Here is a 23,675-nt window from a genome sequence, read left to right on the forward strand (position 1 = left end):
GGGCGGGGCGGTGAAGAAGAGGGCGCGCACGGGGCGGGGGGCGGCGATGGCGGCGGCGGAGGAGACGGTGGAGTGGCCGCTGATGCGGCGCTACGAGGGGGCAGCGCAGGGCCGCGGCGTGGCGGCGGACGGCTGGCGCGTCTGCCTGGCGCACAGCTTCGAGGAGCTGCGGCAGCCGTATGGCGCCGGGGACGTGCCGCTCCGCGATGTCCTGCGGCACGTCGGCCTCGGCTTGCGGTACGGCGGGGGATGGAGGGGGCCGGGAACGCACCGGGACGAGGGAGGGCGTCCCGCGAGGGGACACGGCGTTGTGCTGGAGCCGCTCGGTGCCGCGGGGGCCTCGCCCCGGGCAGGCGCCGGAGATGTCCCGGTGTACGGAGAGGCAGAGTCCGGCGGATCACGGAAGGCCCCGGGCTGGCGGGAGCCGCCCTCCTCCTGCCCGGAGGCGCCGGCACTCTCCAGCCTTCCTGGCGCCGGCGCCGGGAGCAATTGGTGCTGAAGGGGCAGCGCCCAGCGCTTGGGCTCCTCAGAAAGGGGGGAGCTGGGAGGATTGGGGACATCGTTTGGGAATGGGGACGCCCAATTCCCACCCCTGGGGCTCATCGCTGCCGCATCCTCCCCGGCACAGTCCCCAGTGCTGGCAGCTGGAGGTTAAACTGTGGCCAGCTGGGAGGGGTTTGGAACGCTGTGTGCCGTGGCAGGTTCGGGAGCGGGGCACCTCTCCGGGCTTTGCGTCGGGGTGAGCGGGAGGTAACGACGGGGAGCACGCCTGGAAAGCCAGAGTGTCGTTTTAGTCTTTAACGCCGGAGTCTGGGTGCTGGCAGTGTTTGTGCCCCCGCCAGGCTGAACGCGGGGACCTGCCACGGCATCGCTTATTTCCTTGTGCTGGATTTATGACTCCTGCCTCCATTTTCTGCTGGTGTCCTTGGAGGCTGCCACTTGCCAAGCTGGTTCCTGCAAAGCTGGATGAAAGGGCAGATTCTGGATTGCTTTGGGGTGCATAGCCTGCTGGTCTGACCTGAGACGCCCCGGTGTGAGCCTGGGCACCCAGGAAGGAGGGCATGGGTCATGCACTGGAGATAAATAAAGGCTGCTAGAAAAGCTGCTGCAGCAGATTGGGATGAGCTGAGCATGTGGGAAAGCGTGAAGTTCTGGTGGGGTGAGCAGGGAGGAGAGGTGATCCTGGCCTTGTTCTCATTGAAGTCTGGAAGAGCCTTGTATCAGTCCTAGGAAAAAAGCAAGAAGATTGAAGTCAAACTTCAAACTGTTCAAGTTTAGGAGGTAATTTGGTTGTTTTCTAAAAGTACTTTTGCCACGGCAAGAGCTTCCTCGTGAGGAGATTCCATCCATAAGAGCAGAGGAGACAACCTGCGTGGTTTTGATTTAAACCCCAAGGCCAATGTTGTTGGCTGAAAGGGCAGCCCATTCAGGAATGTGAGGATATATGGGAAGCTGCATGCTCCAGGCATCAGTGGGCATCTCAGCATCTGCCTGGCTGGGGTAGCCAGCTCAAGGAAACCATGGTGCTGGTGCTGCAAGAGAAACCTGGAGTTCAGTTCTGTGTCATGGTACAGGGATCTGTGAAGCCCTGCAGATTGGCCTGCCCTTTCCTGAGTGACTCCTGTGCCAGGGATGTTCTCAAAACTTGTCATGGCTTGGTGCATTGAGTGCAAAGTCACCTGGTGCAGGTGCTTGTAGCCACTGGGAGCACTGCTTGGGCTCAGGAGGTCCAGAGAAGCTCAGCAGAGGAGCCACAACATCCTGGATTGACACTGTTGCGCTGAATTAAACATGATGAAGGGTGCCCTCTTCTGCAGCACCAGTGCTAGGTGCAGGTGACGTGGCTGGGGATGTGGACAGCCCTGATGCAGGATTTTTTTGTTAATCAGGGCTTGTCAGGGGACGTGTGTCTGAAAAGAAAGGGCTGTGCAGAGGGCTCAGCTGGGGCTGGTGAGGCATGAGAAGAGCTGCAGGTAGGTTTCCACAGAGGTGGCTCATGTGTCCCGAGAGGGGTCACGCCATGAATCCAGATCAGCTGGGTGATGTTCAGCTAGGTTTTAACTCCTCTGCCAATTTGAAGGAGAAGAAATGTCCTCCAGCCCTGGCAGGGCTTTTGGTGCTACAGAACACAAAATCTTTCTCCTTGTTATTCTTCAGCCCTGGCAGAGCTGTTAATAGCCAGCAATTGGGTATTGACCACTGGGCTTCTCCTCCTGGCTTGTGTGATTTTGGGAGAAGCTGGCAGGAGAAGAGTTTGCATATTGAGATGATAAAATGACTTTGGCAGTGGCAATAAATCCCAAAGCTTTTCTACTGTGTTCTCCTCAGAAAAAAAAAACTGCTTCCTGAAACCCATCTCCTGCCTCCTTTCCAAAGAAGTCAGGATGCCCTGCTAGGCTATGCTGTAGCCACTTTGCCTGGGCACCTTATTTCCTGTTGCCAGAAGCCTGCTGGGGAAGCAGCTGGGTTGGTTCCTGACGCTGGGTTGAAAAAGAATAATAATCATTTCCTTGAGAGAGAGAGCACTGCCAAAACCTCGCCTTGGCGGGGTAAGGCTGGGACTGTCCTGTCTGGAGAAGAGCAGTTGCAGCAGATACAGCTGGAAGATAGTGGCAGGCCCTGGTTCAGGGCAGTCAAGCAGGACAGGCTGGTTCTCATCATGCCCTGAACCCCTATAAGCAAAACATCCACAGACAGTCAAACACAAAGCTGCGTCTGTAGGAGTGGAAAGCAGGCTGCAGCTAGGTCCTGTGCGATTGCAGCCCAGAAAATCTCACCCTGAGAGGGATTTGGGGACCTTAGATACTGTTGAATAAAGGTGAATGCCCAATGAGCAGCCAAAAAGTCAACTGTGGGTTGTTTCAGTTTGGGAAGGGTAGTAGAGGTGTCATGGGAGAGCCTCTCCCCCTTGCTCCTGGGTGTGCATGTCCCCAGGGAATTATTGCTCATTGCCCATTGCTTGTGCTCTGCAGCCTGTGCAACCGGGGACAGGACAGGCTGTGTGCTCCTGGCTGGGCTGGTTTTCTGCTTAGCAATATGGAATGGACGTCTGCAGGTAGCTCTGGGACACTGCTCATGGTGGGGGCTCCTGTGTGTCCCCTGCCCACCTGGCACCCAGAGCCATGGAGCTGCCAGCTAGGTCTTACCTGACTGCTTACTGGGCAAGGTTCAGCAGCTTCTGGTCCGGCAGCTGGTTTCCATGTGCTAATTGTGTCTGTACAGGAGGCTTAACTTGGGGCAGTTTATTAGCCAAAGCCAGTACTTTACAAGCATTGACTCGGACCCCAGCCCTGCTCCTCTTGCCTGCAGTGGTGCTGGCACACCCAGCTCCAGGTGTGCCCCTGTTTGGGTGTCTTGATTCCCAGACCTTTGAGTGAGGAATTATCTGATGGGCAGTGCTGGTCTGTGCAGCTGGTGTGTGGATGGAGGCCAGTCCCCAGGATCCTGCCAGTTGCAGACAGCAACCATCACCACTTCCAGGGCAGGGCTGCCCTGTGCCCTCTGCCCCTGATGAAGTGGTAATATGTGGCAATGGAGTGGAGGTAGAAGAGCAAGGCTCGTATCCCTGGGGCAGTGTGTGTCTCCTCTGGGCTTGCACCTCTACTTGCAGGCCTTCCTTAGCAGGACACTGTACCAGGCATGGGGGTGGTGGTGGCGGTGGCCCTGGTGTGCATTCCCACTTCTCCATGAACATCTGGGAAAGCCTGTGCTACATGAGCTGGGAGTCCTGCTCTTGAGTTGCCCTTGCAGTCATTCCTGAGCTGTGTGAACTCTGCCCGCTTGTGCTTGCTGAGTAATGCATGCTGCAGATGGGTGATAGAGCCTTATCACCCCTTGTGCCCCATGCATGGGGCACAGGTTCCCCTTGTACACCTCTGAAAGGAGGGAAAGCTCAACTTGTGCTCATCCTGCCTGGTGACAATGAAGGGATAGTGTTGCCTGCTCCTCACTTCTTCAATACTCTCTTTCCCTCGCAGGTACTTCAGGTGGTGGGTCAAGAAGACCCGGATAGAGAAGAAAAAGGCCTTCATTGACCTCTTGTGTGCTGTTCCTCTGCAGCAGATCTATGGTCAGCCTCCATCCACTCTGGGCACTGGGGTGGGCAGGGGTTCACACGGGGCAGTTAGGGTGCTAGATGGAATGAGTGAATCAAGGAGCTTTTGCAATTTGGGCAATTCTTATTGACTCTGCCCTGCAGAGATGCAGGGGGAGAGTTCTTGAGCCAGGTGCCACCTGGAGGAGGAATGGGGTTGCTAACTCTTGGTGTCTTTGCCAGGGTGCCCGCTGGGCGGGATCGGGGGAGGCACCATCACCCGTGGCTGGCGGGGAGAGTTCTGCCGCTGGCAGCTGAACCCTGGCCTTTACCACTACGAAACGGTCATTACCAACCAGGTAGGGTGTGTGAGGGGAGTGACAGTCACTTCAACAGCCTGGGTTTGGGACATCTGCCACGGGGCTCCTCTCACCCCTGCATTGCTCCTCTCCTCCACAGTTCACAGTGTGCCTGCGGTGCAAGGGGCAGACCATTTACCAGCAGGTCTTGTCCGTGGAGAGACCCAGCAGCCTGCAGGGCTGGAACTGGGGCTACTGTGGCCACTATGCCTTTTACCACGCCCTGTACCCCCGTGCCTGGTTCGTCTATGAGCTGCCGGGGCAGCAGGTGGTGCTCACCTGCAGGCAGGTCTCACCCGTCATCCCCCATGACTATAAGGTAAGGCGGGGACGGCATCCCCGAGGGCAGAGCTCCTTGCTTGCTGCTTTCCCAGCGTTTCCCCACTCCCGAGGGCAGATCTCCTTGCTTGCCGCTTTCCCAGCGTTTCCCCGCTCCTGAGGGCAGAGCTCCTTGCTTGCCGCTTTCCCAGCATTTCCCCGCTCCCGAGGGTGGAGCTCCTTGCTCGCCACTCTCCCAGAGTTTCCCCACGGCCGCTCTCAGCAGCTTTGCGGGCGGGGGCAGCCCTGCAGCCGTGCCAGAGCTCGGCACTGCAGCAAGGGATGGCTCAGTGCTGCCCGTGCCGGCTGCCAGCCCCAGGCGAGGGTGGCAGCTGTGCTGGGACACGTCTGACCTTCCTCTTACCCCGGCATTGCAGCAGCACGTGAGTCTGGATCAGCCTGCCCAGCAGGTGAGTGTGAGATGCCAGGCTGAGCCCTAAAGGCCTCTTTCTGTCCCTCTGCTGCCCAGTGTGCTGCTTGCCAGCCCAGGGCTGCTTCTCTTTGCAATTTTGCCATGCCTGCCCTCCAAATTCCTCAGCTCCTGCTGCTGCTCCTCAGCTTGGCAAGAGACTCCAAGTCCAAGTTATCATTGCCGGTGCTCTTGCTGCCGCTGCATCCTGCGTGGTGTCCCCAGCAGGGGAAAGGATGCTGGGGAAGCTGCCTGTGGAGCAGCAGCCCTGGAGACAGCATTGTGCGTCTCTGCCAGGACTCCAGCTTGCCAGTGGGAGTGTTCATCTGGGAGGTGGAGAACGGCAGGGATGAGGATGTGGAGGTGTCCATCATGTTCAGCCTGCAGAACGGCCCGGGAGCGAAGGAGGCCGCGAGCGGCGGGCACTGGAACGAGCCCTTCACCTTCCACAAGGATGGCCAGCGCGTTGCTGGGGTCCTGCTGCACCACTGCCCGCCCGTGAACCCCTTCACCCTGGCCATCTCTGCCCGGGAGAAGGTAAAGGGCTGGCCCTGCTGCTGGGGCTCCTGCTGGGGAGCTTGTGCAGCGTGCCGGGGAGTTGCCTGCAGGCAGCTGGCAGAGGATGGCAGTGCAAGGGCTTGGGGTTGGCAGCATTCCTCAAGGCTTGCCTGACATCAGGAGAGGGGACATGACTTCTCTGAGGGCACCCTCTTTGGGGATGGTGTCAGGAGAGCGTCTGAAGTAACAAGTTGAGAGTTGCTGGGCAGCCCATGAGAAGTGAGTGTCATGTCCTGCTGGTGGTACTGGGGAGGGGAGAGCATGAATGTTCTCCTCCAAAGGAGCAGCCCCTGATGATGCTCTTCCCTTGTTCAGGCTGGCACTGGAGTCACCCATGTGACGGCATTCAATCCCATGGGATTGGGTAGAGAGGTGTGGCAGGACCTCCTGCAGGATGGCAGGCTGGATTCACCCCCTGGTGAGTGCCTCCCTCCTCCGTGGGACCGGTGCAGGGGAGCCGGGCAAGTGGGTGGCCGTGCTGCTTGTAGGCACCCAAGCCAGGGCAGAGCTCTTTCCTCCAGCCTCCTTGGCTCTTCAGAATCTCCCCAGGATGCTGTGGCTTGTTCCCAAATTTAGGCTGTATCCAAACTTCCTATTGCTTGTCCTTGCTGTGGTTCTCCAAAAGTTGTTCATTCCACCTTGGGGCTGTTCTTGGGTATTGGTTACACGTGCCAGTATCTCATTATTCTGTGTGTGGTTGCACACTGAATTGAGATTTCTGCTAGGAAGCCAGCGTGCTGCCCAGCCCCCTTCCCTTCATATCCTGTTTCCAGATAAATTAGCTGTGTCCTGTCAGAATTGTTACTGCCAGTGTTTAACAGTGCTTGGGGTTTAATGCTGCAGTCACTGTCTGTCCTCTTCCTACTGTAACAGTTCTCTGAACGTCTCTGTTATTCTTCTGATCATTCTGCATCCATCCTCAGGTCTCTGCTCACTCCCTTGGGAGGAGCCTTGAAGCAGGGTGGCATCTCCAGCCTTTGGTACTCACCTGCTATTGCCATAAAAGGTGACCATTTCCCTAATGTCTGTCAGTTTTTAAACAAGGATGATGCCGACAAACTAGTGATGCTAGGTCATTGCAAGTTTTCTTGAGGCTTAAATTATGTCACTGAGTCGTTTACTATGTAATTTTTTCCAGAAAAAAAAGCTTCCTGCCTAGATGCACTCAGAGCTCTCCAGGCTATTGAGATGTGGTTTTTCTTCATGCATGCCAGACATTATCATAGTCAGGATCTGTGCTTATGTTGCTCTAATGAGTTTACCTTGTACACATGTCAGAACCAGCATATAATTATCCAGCCACCTAAGGGCTTTTCTTAAATACCAGGGTGGCTCAAACGCCCTGCGAAAAGCTGGAAACAATGACTGTCCCTAGAAAGTCACAGTGTCTCTGACTGCAGTGCAGATACAGAGTCATGGGATACTCTGTAGCTTCCATTCATGCCTGGTGGCTTTTCCTGCCTGTTCTGTTCCTGTTCTTGGATGACTGAATCCTTTTAACCACTCCTCCCATGGAAGTTTTTTTTTTCCCTGCGGCAACATCATCCCTTAAAACCCTGGGCTGTACCTCCCAGGTTATACAGGAGCTTTGGTTTGCCCACTCTCATCTCCCTCAAGGTGTGTGTCAACTTCAGTTACCCTCCCTTTGGTCTTCCTTGGTTACTTAAGAATATCTTAATTTTTCCTGGCAGGTAAAAGCAGACCGACAGAGAAGGGAGAGGTGACAGCAGCAGCAGTGTGTGCCAGCTGTAGTGTGCCTGCCCATGGGCACAAGACGCTGGAGTTAGCCCTGGCTTGGGACATGCCCTGTGTTCACTTTGGCTCCAAGGAGAAGCTGCACCTCAGGTAGGTGGGTTCTCTCCACTGGTGTTTGGCTCATGCCCCCAGAGCCCTGTTTTCCCTCCTCCCTCACTTGTGTGCTATGAGGGGACCTTTTGCCACCCACTCCTGGTGGCTGTGGCCCCGTCACCTCAGGGAGAGGACCCTGTGTCCAGCTCTGCTCCCAGTGTCCCTGCAGTAGCAGCTGAGTTCTGCTGTTCTCTGCAGTCCAGTGTCCCTCTGTGGTGTCCGTGGGGGTTTCCCAGGTGGAGCCCATGGGTGCTGACCAAACCCTCCCTTGGCAGGCGGTACACCCGGTTTTTTGGTGGTGATGGTGATGCTGCTCCTGCCCTGTCCCACTACGCCCTGACACACTATGAAGAGTGGGAGAGGAAGATCGAAGCATGGCAGAATCCCATCCTGGAGGACAGGTAGGGCAGATGGGAGCACCTTCCCTGTGGCCTCCTGGGCCTGGCTGCCACAGGAGCATCACCACCTTGGCCTCCGAGGCTGAGCTTCCCTCTTTCCCACAGCCAGCTGCCTCCCTGGTACAAGTCAGCCCTGTTCAATGAGCTCTACTTCCTGACGGATGGAGGGACCATCTGGATGGAGGTGCCCCCTGATTGCCGTGCTGAGGAGCTGCAGGGGCCGGCAGGGGCAGGGCTGTCCCACCTCCTCCCTGTCCTGCAGGAGTACGGAAGGTTTGCTTATTTGGAAGGTAACTCACAAGGATGTGAGGCATTCTCCAGCCTCAAGCCCTCCCATTACTGTAGCCATGTGTTTTGAACCTGCCATGGGGATGTTTTTCACACTCCAGTGGGTAGGGGGCAGTGCTATTCTCAGGAAAAGCCCTTGCAGCCCTGAAGGATAGGCATGGAGTGTTCCCCACATGCCTGGTGCTCTGTGCAGAGAATGAAACCTTCTTGGAATGGGAGCCCCTGCCTGTGCTAGGAAAGATGCCCCTGTCCAGGGGCCCATGGAGGGAGGAGCTTTGCCCCTTGTCCCCTGCCCATGGCAGTCTACTTTCCCTCACCACCTGCCCTGTCCTGCCAGGCCAGGAGTACCGGATGTACAACACCTATGATGTCCATTTCTACGCCTCCTTCGCTCTCATCATGCTGTGGCCCAAGCTGCAGATCAGCCTGCAGTATGACATTGGTGAGTGTCCCCAGAGCCTTGCCTTGCTGCCTGCTCAGGACTTCACCTGGGGAAAAGACAGAGCCTTGGGCACAGCACTGCTGCTGCTGCTGCTGCAGAGATGTGTGCCTTGGAGCCAGCATCCCCCTGCAGCCGCTCTGCTGTGCCCAGCACTTGCAGCCCTGGAATGTTGCTGCCCCAGCAGCTTTGTGCCCAGCACTGGGGATGCCTTCTTGCCATGCTGGGGGTGCCCAGCTGGCTCTGCCTGCCCTGGGGGTGCCCCTGGTCTTCCCAGCTCTGTCCTTGCCTCTTGCAGAGCAGACATGGAGCTGTTTGCAGACTCCCAGTGCTCTGGCTGTTTGGTGGCTGCTTGGTGGTGGCCTAAGTAGGGGTGTGGAGCACAGCCCTTTGCTGGGCTCTGGTAGGGCTGAGCCCACTGGATGCCCTTCCCAGCCTTCCCTTTATGGGGTAGTGACAGTTGCGTGTTCCCTGCTGAGTGGGGGATGGAGAGCAGCCTGTCCCCTCAGCCCTTTGCAGAGGGCTGTGATCTTGGAGCTCCAAAGGGCAGCCTGGCACGCTGGTGCTGGTGGCTATGCGTGTGCTTATACTTGGACCTTTCTGCAGCCATTTCTGCTGCCCTTCTTACTTGTCGTGCTTTGTGTCCTCTGCAGCTGTCACTGTGGTGAACGAGGATGTCCAGCCCCGGCAGTACCTGATGTGTGGTCAGACAGCCCAGGTGAAAATGAAAAATGTGGTGCCACATGACATTGGAGACCCAGGTGAGGGGTCTGTTGGGCCTGTGGGGGAGCAGAGGGGGTGCCAAGCTGTCAGAAATGGGTATGGTGCATGAAATACACTGTTTTTTGTGGTCAAGCATTGGAACTGGCTGCCTGGGAAGTTGTGGTGCCACCATCTGTGGTGTATTTAAAAGTGTAGATGTGGCACTTAAAAATGTGGTTCAGTGGTGGACTTAGCAGTGCTGAGAAGTCTTTTCCAACTTAAATGATTGTGTGATTCTGTATTTTCTGGGAATGGAAAGCTGGATGGTGTGGGGTGGTGATGAAGACCGTGCTGCATGGATCTTTTACAAGGGAGATGGAGGGAAGTAGCAGGAAGGTTGTTCTCGCTAGAGATGGCACAGGGTACAACAAATTATTTCAGTGCTATTTGACCACAGCACCCTTGGGTCCTTGCTCCTGTGTTAGAGGAGGGATGTTTGTTGCTTGCTGTCCTGCTGCATCTGGTCTGTCCTGGCTTAGGTGACGAGCCATGGCAGCGTGTCAATGCCTACCTGATGCACGACACTGCTGACTGGAAGGACCTCAACCTCAAGTTTGTGCTGCAGGTGTACCGTGACTACTACCTGACCCATGACTCCCTGTACCTGCGGGACATGTGGCCAGTGTGCCAGGTACTGGGACGTCAGACCATAGGCCATCACCATTCCCCACTTCCCACTTCAGGAGCCAAGCCGCTTCCTGAGAGGATGGATGCTCCTGAGCAGAGCGTGAGGAGCTTCCAGGATGTGAGGACTGCGTGACCATGTCCTGCCTCTCCCACAGGCTGTGATGGAGTCGGAGCTGAAGTTTGACACTGATAACGACGGGCTCATTGAAAACGGAGGCTTTGCTGACCAGACGTATGACGCGTGGGTGGTGCACGGAGCCAGGTGAGCAAGAGAGGCAGGTGGGGGTTGGAGAAGGGGGCTGTGGGGAAGGGACATAGCTCAGAGCTGGACCCTTGTATCCCATTTGTCACTGAACCCTTAAGGTGTCCCACATTGCTGATGCTCCTCTTGTTTGCCTCTGGCAGTGCCTACTGCGGCGGATTGTGGCTGGCTGCCGTCTGCGTGATGTGCAAGATGGCAGAGGTGCTTGGGGATACTGAGATCCAGCAGAAATACCTGGGCATCCTGAACAAGGGCAAGGAGGCATTTGAGAGACTGCTCTGGAATGGTGGGTGCTCAGCAGCAGGGAACCACACTCAGCTGGCCATCCGTGTGTCCCTTGGAAGGGAGTGACTCCTCCTTGGATCATGGAGCCTTGTGGGGAATGGGGGAAGGAAGGGGCAATACTGTCCCTGCAAGCTGGGGGGAAGGAAGGGAGATGCTGCCCCTCCAAATGGAGGGGAAGGAGCAAGTGTCTAGGAAGGGATAGGTGTGGGAAAGGGAGAAAAGTCTTGTGGAGAAAGCAGCTGTGCTCCTGCCACACAGGGAGGTGTGTAGGGACAGCTCACATGAGCCAGTTTCTTAATCTATTGTTTTAAAAATATTTCCTGCCTTTTCTAGGAAAATACTACAACTATGATAGCAGTGGAAGTGACACGTCCATCAGCATCATGTCAGACCAATGTGCTGGGCAGTGGTTTCTCGGAGCTTGTGGTCTCGACCAAGGCGAGTTTGAGGTAAGAGAAGAGGCTGCCTGGTGTGGTTGTAGCAAGATGGGACCTGTGGCATGAGGGAAGCAGCAGCAGGGCTGACACATGTTGGGGGTTACACTTTAGGGCTAGTGTGGCAGGCACCTGCCTGCTCTCACTCTGCACACCATAGTGGAGGCTATTGTATGGGTGCAGTGGAATCCATCTCAGACCAGAACCCTCTCACGGAGAGGCCATGCAAGCAGGGATGTGTAACTGCAGCTAGCTTTGGCCCCAGTGGGGTTTGCTGTGGGCAAGGTGCTATTTGTTTAAAAATGGTAGAAAAAAGTGTATGAAACGTTCCATGTTATTTGCTGCCCTAAAAAGTCCAAAATTAATATCAGAGGGAGCTATGGCTTATTCCAAGTCCTGAAAGTTGTTGCTCTTCAGTTGCAAGAGGAGAATTGGCTGCAGCCTCCTCAAGTCTGCTGGGATGCTCAGAGCAGCCACTGGTGCTACAACACCCGAAAGAGAGAGGGGCAGCGCAGAACCATTGGGTTATGTATAGCCCGTGGGCTCTTGTCACAGCAAAGCTTTCTGCTGGCCATGAGGCCAAGGCCTCAGCTGAGTGAAGGGAAGAGTGGCTTTGTCTTTGGGAGGGTGACAAACCACTTCACTGTGTGCTGGGAATTCAGAGGGGAGCTTCAGGTGACTTTGGCTGCTCATTCCTGCTCCTGTGTTTAATCCAGTGTGGGGCTGGGGCTGTGCCTGGGGCTCCAGGCAGGGTCTGGCCCAGCCCTCCTGCAGTAAATCCCTCCTGCAGTTCCTTTTGGGGAGGAAACAGTGGATGTGGTGCAGTCCAGAATGTGGCCTGCCTTTCCCCAGCCTCAGCCTTGTGCTGCTGAAGGTGGTACTTGTCCTTTCTCTCTGGTGAGCTCTGAGCTGACTGCAGGTGGGACTGGTGAATTGCTCTCCTCTGTTACCTTGCTCTTTCATGGATTTTTTCCATGCATTTTGCTCCATTGCCTGGCTGGCATCACTCCTGTCTGTGAGCTCATTGACGTGGCCTTGGTGGGTGCACAAGTCAGCAGTGAACAAGTCAGAAATGAGATGTAAGAACTGCCTGTGATCCAGTCCTGAAGAGAGTATGCCCAAAAGGTTCTGCCAGAGAAGGGCACTCCAGCCCTTCACTGATTCCCACAGCACCCCCTTGGCTGATCTCCAGAGCCACACTGAGGAAAAATATCTGCAGGGATGCTTGGCTTGAGCATAGAGAGGAGGGATTTGCTGCTTTTGCTTTGGACTGCCCAGCCTTCCCTGGCAAGGTTCTGCCTGGTGTTATCCCAGCCTCTGCTTCCCTTGGCTCTGGTGTCACCAGAGTGGCAATAAGTGTCTGGCATGTCCCTGTGCTGTGCTGATGAGCCCCATGGCTCTTATCTCTCTTGCAAGTGACAGCAATAAAAGCAGATGTGGTTTGCCAGGCCCCCAGAGCAAACCCACAAGCAATGGGGAAGGGGCTTGGCCCGTGATTGTGGGTGAGAAGCTGTTTCTGGAGATCAGCTCGTTAGATGAACTGTCAACATCCTCTTGAGCAACGTGGAATGTGGTTCAGCATGTCTCTGTAAAGTATTTTGGGGGCTTTTTAAACCTTTCGAAGAAAGAGACATTTCACTTCCTCCTGTCATTGTTTGAGGTGGGCATTTGTGTCTGTTGACCCAGCGGGCTGTGTTGCCCTTTTCCTCATGGGAATTTCAGTCCCGCTCCAGCCCCAGCCTGAGGGGTTCACATGAGCATCAAGCCCATCTCTGTCCGCCCAGGTTTTCCCCAAGAGCCACGTCCTCAGCGCGCTCAAGACCATCTTTGAGAAGAATGTGCTGGGCTTCGCGGGCGGCACCATGGGCGCTGTGAACGGCATGAGGCCCGACGGCGTGCCCGACACCTCCAGCGTGCAGTCCAACGAGGTCTGGGTCGGCGTGGTCTACTCCCTGGCTGCCACCATGATCCAGGAGGTGAGGAGGGAGGATGCTGCTGCTGCTGCTGTGCTCACCAGGGTGTGCTCCGTGGGCGTGTTGATGGTGCTGTTCCCTCTCGTGCAGGGCATGGTGGAGGAAGGCTTCCGTACGGCGGAGGGCTGCTACCGGACGGTGTGGGAGCGGCTGGGCATGGCTTTCCAGACGCCGGAGGCCTACCGGGAGAAGAAGGTGTACCGCTCGCTGGCCTACATGCGGCCCCTCAGCATCTGGAGCATGCAGCTGGCCCTGGAGCGCTGCGCTGGCCGGGCACAGCTCTCCCAGGGCCACAGCCACCCTTGAGCCTCATGGCACTGGGCAGGGCACCAGGGGCTGGGAGGTGCAGATGGCAGGCAGGGACGCTCCCCTCCCTCTCTGTGCTAGTACTCACATTGCTGTTTTCCTTCCCTACCTCCACTGCATGCCCTTGACCTCAGAGGGCTTCCAGCTGCTGGTGCTGAGCACAAGGGGGGGCCAGAGTTGTGGGGGATGTCTCCTCAGAGCATGGTGGCTTAAGGAGTTGCTGCTGAAGCCTGTGCCTCTCCTTCCCCATCACTCAGGGCCCTGAGAGCATGCAGGCTGCCCAGCCATCCCAAACTGCAGCTGGTACCTTGCCCAGAGGCACAGGAGACCTCTCTCCTGCAGGCATTGGGCTGGGTGAGGTGGGCAGCTGTGCTGCAGGGAAAGAAGAGGGTGTGGGTGAATGTGTGTGTGAGGATATTGGAGTGGTGCACTCAGGCACACGGATGCTGTAGTTGTCCTGGGGTGACACTGCACATTCTGATGGGCTCTGCCCCAGCAGGGCCTGTGGCAGATACAATCCCCAGGGGAGACCCGGCTCCCTGGACAGTGACAATCTGAGCCCAAGAAGCAGGTCCTGGTCTGGTACCATGGCCCTCTCCCTGCTGGTGCCGGGGGCAGGCAGTGGAGCACATGAAAGGGGATAAATCACTTCAGTTCTTAATAAATCTGTCCAGCTGTCTACTCTCGTTCTTCTTCGGTGTCTTCTTTGGCACAGGACCAAACTGGAAGAGGGAGCTCTTGCAATTCGCTTTGTCTTCCTGGACTAGGCTGGAGGGCGAGGGGGCAGGGAGGGGACAATCCCAATGCTGTCTGGCTCTTGTGGAGTTTTGCTGAAGGGAGCAAGCATGTCCCTCTTTACCCACTTCTCCACATGTAATAGCAGCAGGTAAGACCAGGAGCTTCTTGCTTGGCTCCTGGCTCTGCCCTGCCTTGCCAGCAGCAGAGGAGAGAGCATTCCTCCTGAGAAGGCCTCTGTGGGCACCAGCTGAGCCACAGGGCTGCAGGCTCTTGACTACACCAAGTCCCTTTGGCGCAGGGCTGTGCACCTTGCCTCCTTCTCCTTCTTTCTCTGCCACTGCAGCCTTTGAAGGCTGTGCATTCCTGGTGTGGGATGGATAGAAAGGAGGGAGCTCCTGTTGTGCCCACAGAAACACAGATCTCCTGGACAGAGAGGCACTGTATCCCTAGGACAGAGAGAGTGACACCCCAGTCCCATTTCTGTATCAGGATGCTGTGCCTGCAGTGGGGGTGAAATAACTTGAACAATTCCCTATTTGCAAATATTTGCAATTCCCTATTTGCAGGGGTGAATGGAGAAAGGAGTGTCATGGTGCTTTTAGTATTGAACAATGCTGAAATAAGTCTGACTCATCAGTCCCTGAAGTTCAACATCCTAAACAGCGATGTGAAGGTCTGATAGAACTGGAAAAGAACTAAGAAAGGAAACCAGCAAGTGCTACTACTGATAATGTATCTAAAGCTGCTGAACTGCCACAGCTGACATCCTGCTGATAGCCAAGTCACATTCTACTGTAAAAGCTTGCCCCCAATTTCTAAGGTCAAGGTCTTCTAAAACCCTCCTTCCCAGAGTGTGTATGGAGATTCCTCCCTTGCATGGGGATACCCCCTTCTTGAGACTGAACCAGAGAGATTTGCCCACAATTACTGGTATGAGAAACTTCAGGGTCTACTTTCTAATTGGCCTAGCTAGCTTTAATATACTGAATTCTGCTTCAAAATACTGCATCACACTATAGAAATTGCTATAGCTTCTAATCTGTAGTAATTAATTCTTACAAAGATATTTTTGTCTAATTATCATAATAAATTATTTGTTTTTATATAAATATATCTGATTTGCCATCCTCAATGCTGTGGTACTATGTTGTATAAAATTTCTGTTCCACCTGTATAATCCTTTAGACATAATCCATTGAAAAACTTGGGGCTAAGTTGGATCCAGTTCTGCCCAAACTCTTCAGTGGGCAGGATTCTAGAATGCAAGAGAGTGCTTTCTGAACCTTGTGATTCAGCTGGAGGGTTTATTTAATAAACGTTGTCTGAAGCTCCCATTCTGCCTGTGGCACTGTCCCAGACAGTCACGCCCACAATCCCATGTCCCACATCCCCTCCATCTCCCCAGGCAGGGCCAGATGCGTGGGCCAGTTCTGCGCCCACTCCAGGGCTCCTCTGGGTGCCACGAGGGACTGGGAGTGCCAGCCAGGGGACTCCCAGCATGGGCAGGGGGTGCTGTCACTGCTGTACCTGCTGGAGCTGCCGCTGCACAGTGAAGCCAAAGCTGGGGCACCTCTTGGCTGCTGGGCTCCTTGCAGGGGTGACAGCAGGATCTGCTTGTTGGTGGCTGCTGCTGTGCTGTGCCAGGAGCCCTCGGAGGTTCCAGCTGTGTTCAGGGCCAAAAGGGTCATGTAAGAGCCCAGCTCGTTTCTCCACAGGCCCTGCAGGTGAGCCTGGGGCTTGTGTGGTGGCTCGGTCAGTGCCCAGGCTCAGTCTCACGTTCAGCCTGGCTGAGCAGGGCATGTTGTCCCATGGCACAGCCCCTCGCCCTGGCAGCTGGGACCAGCGCATGGGCGCACTCAGGAGAGCAACCCTCAGTCTCTGGGCAGGGCAGCAGAGCTGGAGGTACCCGGTGGAAGGGGGAGGTGACCCACAGCAGCCACAGGAAAGCACACCCAGAGCTGGCAGCCTCCTTGGTCATGGACACTGCACTGTGGCATGGCCCAGCATGGTGGAGGACAGTGCACCCAGAACCTGCAGCCCCTCAGGCAAAACCTTTGTGTGCTGGGGTGGAAGAGCATGGCACAGAGAAAACACACACCATGGGGATGGCACAGCCAGGGCATGCAGCCCCTCGCCCCCCACCCTGCACCTGGGACAGCTCAGCTCAGCACAGCACAGCACGGCCAGACTGCCCCAGGGCTGCTCTCACCTCCCTGGATGCAGCACCACAGGCCATGAGCAGGGCCAGGACGAGCAGCAGCAGCAGCCCTGGGTGCCCATGGTGCTGGGGGCTGTGTGTGGTGCCCAGACTCTGCTCCTTTTATATCAGAGGGGGCTGAGCCTCCTGCCAAGGGACACCCATGAGATAGGAGAGCCCAAATCCCTCTGGACGGTGATGGAGTCTGGGGGGACACTGAGTGAGCTGGCAGGGAGCACAGAGAGGGCAGCAGGTGAGAAGAGCATTAAAGATACCACAGGCAGAGTGTGGGAGCTTTGAGGACACTACAGGAAACACGGATCTCTGGGACACCACAGAAAGGGTGGAGGAGTTCTGGGGACACCACAAGAAGGGCTATTATCTCTTTCTGGCCATGGCAGGACTTCTTCAGTGCCAAAGTGCATCCTTAATCTTCAATAGCTATCAGGGCTGGCAGATATGGAGTAGCCTCTTCCTCTCCTCTCTCTCTTCCTCTCCTCTCCTCTCCTCTCCTCTCCTCTCCTTCCTCCTCCTCCTCTCCTCTCCTCTCCTCTCCTCTCCTCTCCTCTCCTCTCCTCTCCTCTCCTCTCCTCTCCTCTCCTCTCCTCTCCTCTCCTCTCCTCTCCTCTCCTCTCCTCTCCTCTCCTCTCCTCTCCTCTCCTCTCCTCTCCTCTCCTCTCCTCTCCTCTCCTCTCCTCTCCTCTCTCTCTCCTCTCCTCTCCTCTCTCTCATCTCCATTCTTCAGCAGATCATTATGCTGCTCCAGTGCTGACACTTGTCACCAAATGCCTTTTTTTGCTCCCAGGGGAGAATTTCAGGGGAGATGAATAATGTCACATGGCCACAGCAAGCTCCCATATGTGGCCCCCCTGCACCCACTGGTATCTTCCCATGTCAGAGCCCATAATAAATGGAGAGGGACAAAGATGCAAAGAAGCTCTCCCTTGGGGTCACTGAAGGAGGCTGCAGGGGTACTGTGGTACCACAATACTGGAGCATGTCACCCGCCTGTCGACCTGCATTTATCTTGGAACAAAGGCATTCTGGGAAGATCAACTGTCATGAGCCCCTCTGATAGCTGGTACATTTGGGGACACCCAGACTGCACAACATCCTGCCCAGAGGCACCACCCACAGCCCATCTGGCAGCAATAAAAAGGAGAAGGAGCAGGAGTATCAGCAGCGATCTGCAAGGAGCACATCCCCAGGTCCATCAGCTGCCTGCCTGCTGCAGAGATGGTGCAAGCAACTCCCTTGCTCCTCATGCTCTTCCTGGCCCTGGGGGCTCACGGCCTCCCCCATATACGGAGGGTACTGTCAGGGATGGGATGCACAGGGTGGGGTGGGCAGGGGGCTGTGGCTGCAGGCTGTGCTGTGGCACAAGTGCTGAGTTCTTTCCGTTCCTTCCTCTCCAGTGTAAGCTGACTGGGCAATGGCAGAATGACCTGGGCTCCAACATGACCATTTATGAAGTAAATAAAAATGGTGACTTCACTGGCAAGTACTTTACAGCTGTGTCAGCTTCCCCAGAAGAGATCAAGGAATCACCTCTGGTGGGGTCCCAGCAACTCCCCTATCAGAGCCAGCCCACATTTGGTTTCACTGTCCATTGGACCTTTACAGGTATTTTGTCTTTTCTAAGCATCGTTGTTGTTGTGTCACCAGACCTCTCCTCTGCCCTCCCTGCAGTGTCCTTGCTGATTCCCTGCCTTCCCCTGCACTGTCCCCACTGCTCTCCCTCCCTGCAGCTCCCCCATCCCTGTCCCTGGAGCTCCTCGGTTGCTGCCAGCTCCCAGTGCCAGGCTGCAGGCCTCCACTGCCTGCCCATGTCCATGTGACACCCCAGCCCTGTGAGCCCTCCTGCTGCTTTCCCCATCCCTGCTGTGCTCAGAGACCGGGAGCAGCAGGGGTCTACTGTCCCCTGTGCTGGAGCAGGCACTGACCTGCCACCTCGGCCATGCTGTCCTCCACCTCCTGTCCTGTCCCCACAGATACCATCACTGTTTTCACGGGCCAGTGCTTTGTGGATAAGGATGGAAAGGAAGTTTTGAAGACCATGTGGCTGCTGAGATTACACTCAGAGGATCTCGCAAACGACTGGAAAGCCACCTTGTGAGCTCTCTATTCCTATCCCTGCGCACGTCCCCTGTGCACTCCTGAGGGGTTGGGGCTGTCACAAATGAGTGCTTTTGGTCATTTAGGAGTCACTCTCACAGGCATTGGCAAAAGGAGTTTTAATATCTGTTTGCAAAAACAGGACTTAGCAAATCTCCATGGCAAGGTTCACTGATTGATTTCTGCATGGGTAAAACGTTGGAAGGAAAAAATAGGTTAGAAACAATGTAGAATGATTTACATGGAGGGAAGAGATGGAGAAGTGAGACCATTAAAATGAATCAGAAATTCAGGAAGGTGCCCTCTGCTTTCTAAACTACTGATGGATCTGAGCTGCAGCTGGTTCTGCTCTCAGTCTCAGACCTGCTCAATGGTTTCTGTCTACAGGTCGTGGCTGCACTTAACCATTGACTAATTCAACATTGATAAGGTGATTCGGGAGGGTTTACCACAGTTATGGCAGTGACTTAATTCTAGATCCAGGCTGGCACTGAGAAGCCTCACTTAGGAATGCTGTGGTCAAGTCATGGGATGATTGACCTTAGTCATCAGTCAGTCTTCATCCTGGATGTAGTGTGAGATGGTAACTACAGGAATTTGTCACAGTTGCAGTAATGATAACACTGTTCCACTTGGGTTGTGATACAGGCAATTAATTCCCCAAGGCTTTTGGAGTATTGTTTTCCTTGATAAGGCAACAGAAGGACTTGGTGTGCAAAGTGTATGTGACAAGCTCAAGGGAAGCTTCACCACTTGAGAGGCATTTCCAAAGCCCAAGGCCTAAGAAGGAATCCTGAGTGGCCCAGGGTGGGGATGAAGAGGGGTGCTCCCAGCCTGTGGTGCTCAGCATTTGGCAGAGCTGCTGCCAGTGTGAAAGTGAGGGAGGAGCGGGTGCTTGTGCACAGCTTCCCTGGTTATCCTCACAAGGTGCAAATGTTTTGGGAGGATACAGGGCTGGGTGGGCATTGGGCCACTCCCATGTCACATCCTTACCTTCCTCTGTCTTTGTCCCCTCAGGGTTGGCTACAACACATTCTGGCGCAAGGAAGATCTCATGGATTGAGGGCTGGTAGCATTGGAGCTCCCAGAGAAGAGGAAAAGCCAGGTTGTAGCTCTTCCTCCTGCTTCAGCACCTCCTTTGGCACCTCCTTCAGCACCTTTATTCTTTTAATAAAGCTTTTCTGCAAACACACACAGTCTCCTTTCTTTCACAGACCAGTGCCCCTGTTCCCTTTCCTCAGTAGTGGCCTCTCTTGCCCCTATCCCTGAAGGTCATTGTGTGACCCTCCCTGGTTTGGGCTCCTCTTTGTCAGCCCACTCATCACATGGAGCTCCTTGGGACCTCAGCCTGGAGCGATGGCCCGTGGCCCATGTCCCACTGGGGGTCTGCAAACAGCTCCAAGTCTGCTCTGCAAGAGGCAAGGACAGAGCTGGGAAGACCAGGGGCACCCCCAGGGCAGGCAGAGCCAGCTGGGCACCCCCAGCATGGCAAGAAGGCATCCCCAGTGCTGGGCACAGAGCTGCTGGGGCAGCAACATTCCAGGGCTGCAAGTGATGGGCACAGCAGGGCGGCTGCAGGGGGATGCTGGCTCCAAGGCACACATCTCTGCAGCAGCAGCAGCAGCAGCAGCAGCTGTCCCCAAGGCTCTGTCTCTTCCCCAGGTGAAGGCCTGAGCAGGCAGCAAGGCAGGGCTCTGGGGACACTCACCAATGTCATACTGCAGGCTGATCTGCAGCTTGGACCACAGCATGATGAGAGTGAAGGAGGCGTAGAAATGGACATCATAGCGTTGTACATCCGGTACTCCTTGCCTGGCAGGACAGGGCAGGTGGTGAGGGAAAGTAGACTGCCATGGGCAGGGGACAAGTGGCAAAGCTCCTCCCTCCACAGGCCCCTGGACAGGGGCATCTTTCCCAGCACAGGCAGGGGCTCCCATTCCAAGAGGGTTTCATTCTCTGCACAGAGCACCAGGCATGTGGGGAACACTCCATGCCTATCCTTTAGGGCTGCAAGGGCTTTTCCTGGGAATAGCACTGCCCCCTACCCACTGGAGTGTGAAAAACATCCCCATGGCAGGTTCAAAACCCATGGCTACAGTAATGGGAGGGCTTGAGGCTGGAGAATGCCTCACATCCTTGTGAGTTACCTTCCAAATAAGCAAACCTTCCGTACTCCCGCAGGACAGGAAGGAGGTGGGACAGCCCTGCCCCTGCCGGCCCCTGCAGCTCCTCGGCACGGCAATCAGGGGGCACCTCCATCCAGATGGTCCCTCCATCCGTCAGGAAGTAGAGCTCATTGAACAGGGCTGACTTGTACCAGGGAGGCAGCTGGCTGTGGGAAAGAGAGAAGCTCAGCCTCGGAGGCCGAGGTGGTGATGCTCCTGTGGCAGCCAGGCCCAGGAGGCCACGGGGAATGTGCTCCCATCTGCCCTACCTGTTCTCCAGGATGGGATTCTGCCACGCTTCGATCTTCCTCTCCCACTCCTCGTAGTGTGTCATGGCATCACTAATTGTCCAGAACAGCCCCAAAGTGGTATGACCAGCTTTTGGAGAACCACAGCAAGGACAAGTGTTGTCTTGTGGTATTATTCCATTAGACAAGCAATAGGAAGTTTGGATACAGCCTAAATTTGGGAACAAGCCACAGCATCCTGGGGAGATTTTGAAGAGCCAAGGAGGCTGGAGGAAAGAGCTCTGCCCTGGCTTGGGTGCCCACAAGCAGCACGGCCACCCACTCTCCCGGCTCCCCCTGCACCCGTCCCACGGAGGAGGGAGGCACTCACCAGGGGGCGAATCCAGCCTGCCATCCTGCAGGAGGTCCTGCCACACCTCTCTACCCAATCCCATGGGATTGAATGCCGTCACATGGGTGACTCCCGTGCCGGCCTGAACAAGGGAAGAGCATCATCAGGGGCTGCTCCTTTGGAGGAGAACATTCATGCTCTCCCCTCCCCAGTACCACCAGCAGGACATGACACTCACTTCTCATGGGCTGCCCAGCAACTCTCAACGCGCTGCCTCAGCGCTGCTGAGAGCGGCCGTGGGGAAACGCTGGGAAAGCGGCGAGCAAGGAGCTCTGCCCTCGATAGTGGGAAAACGCTGGGAAAGCGGGAGCTAACAAGCAGCTCTGCCCTTGGGAGCAGTGAAACGCTGGGAAAGCGGGAGCTAACAAGCAGCTCTGCCGTCGGGCATGCCGTCCCCGCCTTACCTTATACTCAAGGGGGATGATGGGTGAGACCTGCCGGCAGGTGAGCACCACCTGCTGTCCCGGAAGCTCGTAGACGAACCAGTCACGGGGGTACAGGGCGTGGTAAAAGGCGTAGTGGCCGCAGTAGCCCCAGTTCCAGCCCTGCAGGCTGCTGGGTCTCTCCACGGACAACACCTGCTGGTAAATGGTCTGCCCCTTGCACCGCAGGCACACTGTGAACTGTGGAGGAGAGGAGCAATGCACGGATGAGAGGAACCCCGTGGCAGATGTCCCAACGGAAATAAACAGTGCAGGAGACTTTTTCTCCTTTTCAATGCCATCATTAAAAATGATCAGCACAAGGCTGGCAGGCTTGACGGATCCGCAGCTTCTCCGTTGTTGTTCCCAGGGTGACTCAGAAGAGGAGGAATGTGCAGCTTTGTTCCTTAAGGAGCAGAGCTGGGGGTCCTGTCCTCACAAGAGCAGTGGCTGTACACCCTGTGTTACAGCTTCTGGGTTTTGCCGTCCTGGGGTCCTGGCTCCAGCTGAGGTCTTGGCTCATCTTGAGGGGCAACAAAGGTTCTCAGCATCTCTGTAGGCTCGGTACCTTGTTCCTCACGTCCAGACATCACTCTGATCTCTTAATTCTGTGTTGGCTCATTGTTTTTGGGGTCTTTTGATTACTTTGATGGGGTGACTTTCCCATGGCTTGCTGGTTCCGAAGTTATTTTGCATGCCCTCTGATGTCCCTCTCTTCATGTCCCTTCCTTTCACTGTGAGAAGAGCTATCAACCTGACTTTCAGGCAGGACTCTCCAGATACCAAAGGAGCAATTAATGAAAACGACCAGTGATTCCAATAACAAACAGGTAGAACTTCACATTGGCAGCAACTGGTTTGACTAGTTCACTCTGCAACCCTTTTTTCAAAAAAAATGGCTGATTTTTTTACTGATAACAGTCCTCCCTCTTTTTCTTTGATCCAGATTAAACTTAAGCTCGCGTCAACTTGCAATTTCTAACTCATGAGCTTCATATTTCTTTAATTTTTGTATTGATTATAAATTTCTTGAGCACTGGTAATCATGATTACTTAACTTTGTTAATTTTCTTGGTTTCTTCAGATTAAAATTTTTTGAGATCTTTAAGTTGGTCTGCACGGCCAATACTACTATTTTAATGAAGCAGGGAAATAAGCATAGTAAAAAGAACAATCCTCCAAGTATACACACAGTGAGGAAAGCTACTTTTACCCATAAATCTTTTTTGAAAATCCATAGGTTATCCCACCAACTGGAATCAAGGGTAGGAGTTTGTTCTTGGTTATTTACATACGCTGTCTTTTTAATTTCCTTTGAGATGTTTCTATTAATAGCATTTTTTATCTCTAGTATTGCCTGGAGCCTGATGATTCTGTTTAACATAGATATCGGGGACCGAACTTTGCCCTTACAATTTTGGATTCTCCCAATTTCTAATGCACTTTTCCTCTTCTGTTTGGTTTCTCTTAAATCATTGTATATAGGAACTCATAAACTTGATCCAGTTGCTTTGGGTAATAAGAAGAAAGTTGGTTTTGAAATAAACAGGGCAGGAGACTTTTTCTCCTTTTAATGCCTTTATTAAACGTGATCAGCTCAGGATTGGGCAGCTCGACGGGTCTGCAGTCTTTGTTGTCTCTTCCAGGGTGACAAGGAGGAGTTTTTACCAACATATTTTACACAGAACTGTCTTGAATCGTTTTAAGCTATGTTAGAGCTCTGATACCAGTTATTTTCCTGTACAGTTCAGTCTTTTTGACTCTTCCTTCTGAGAGTCAACTTTAAATCACAGTATACTCAGGTGAATTAACTTGTGATGTGGTTGAATCCTCGTCCTGTGCCCAGAGGTGAGAGTGGTGTGGACTCTGGCCCAATGCCAGAGAGAAAAACTGATGTTGAGTCTGGCCCAATGCCAGAGGGAGAGTGGGGTGGAGTCTGGTCCAATGCCAGAGGGAGAATGGGGTGCAGTCCGGTCCAATGCCAGAATGCCAGGGGGAAAACAACTGATGTTGAATCCAGGTCCAGTGCCAGGGGGTGAGAGTGATGTGGGTCCAACCTTTTTCTTTTGGTCTGCGCAGTCGAATTAGTGATGAAGAGTA

General features: G+C 54.8%; 2 protein-coding genes and 1 long non-coding RNA gene across 3 annotated transcripts; 2 read left to right on the forward strand and 1 right to left on the reverse strand.

Moving 5' to 3' along the window:
* Positions 1-6: 6 nt before the first annotated feature.
* On the forward strand, positions 7-13,978 carry GBA2 (glucosylceramidase beta 2). The gene is made up of 17 exons (XM_064735755.1): positions 7-237; positions 3,978-4,069; positions 4,277-4,392; positions 4,493-4,711; positions 5,417-5,656; positions 5,993-6,095; positions 7,369-7,522; positions 7,801-7,926; positions 8,029-8,213; positions 8,549-8,653; positions 9,304-9,411; positions 9,892-10,043; positions 10,195-10,301; positions 10,445-10,587; positions 10,920-11,035; positions 12,805-12,996; positions 13,084-13,978. Exons 1-17 carry the CDS (start codon positions 47-49, stop codon positions 13,297-13,299), a joined length of 2,565 nt encoding a protein of 854 aa, XP_064591825.1. The 5' UTR covers positions 7-46; the 3' UTR covers positions 13,300-13,978.
* A 3,492-nt stretch (positions 13,979-17,470) lies between these two features.
* LOC135459710 (avidin-like) lies at positions 17,471-19,412 on the forward strand. The gene is made up of 4 exons (XM_064735998.1): positions 17,471-17,545; positions 17,650-17,731; positions 18,226-18,346; positions 19,367-19,412. The coding sequence occupies exons 1-4, from the start codon at positions 17,471-17,473 to the stop codon at positions 19,410-19,412; spliced, it is 324 nt and encodes a 107-aa protein (XP_064592068.1).
* A 1,089-nt stretch (positions 19,413-20,501) lies between these two features.
* LOC135460169 (uncharacterized) lies at positions 20,502-21,237 on the reverse strand. Its single transcript, XR_010443169.1, has 3 exons — positions 21,133-21,237; positions 20,784-20,892; positions 20,502-20,681 (listed from the first exon to the last, which is right to left on the reverse strand). It is a non-coding gene; the product is annotated as an uncharacterized LOC135460169 (long non-coding RNA).
* Between the last annotated feature and the right edge of the window lie 2,438 nt (positions 21,238-23,675).

The sequence above is a fragment of the Zonotrichia leucophrys genome, chromosome Z, assembly GCF_028769735.1.
Source record: "Zonotrichia leucophrys gambelii isolate GWCS_2022_RI chromosome Z, RI_Zleu_2.0, whole genome shotgun sequence".
Taxonomy (NCBI): Eukaryota; Metazoa; Chordata; class Aves; order Passeriformes; family Passerellidae; genus Zonotrichia; species Zonotrichia leucophrys.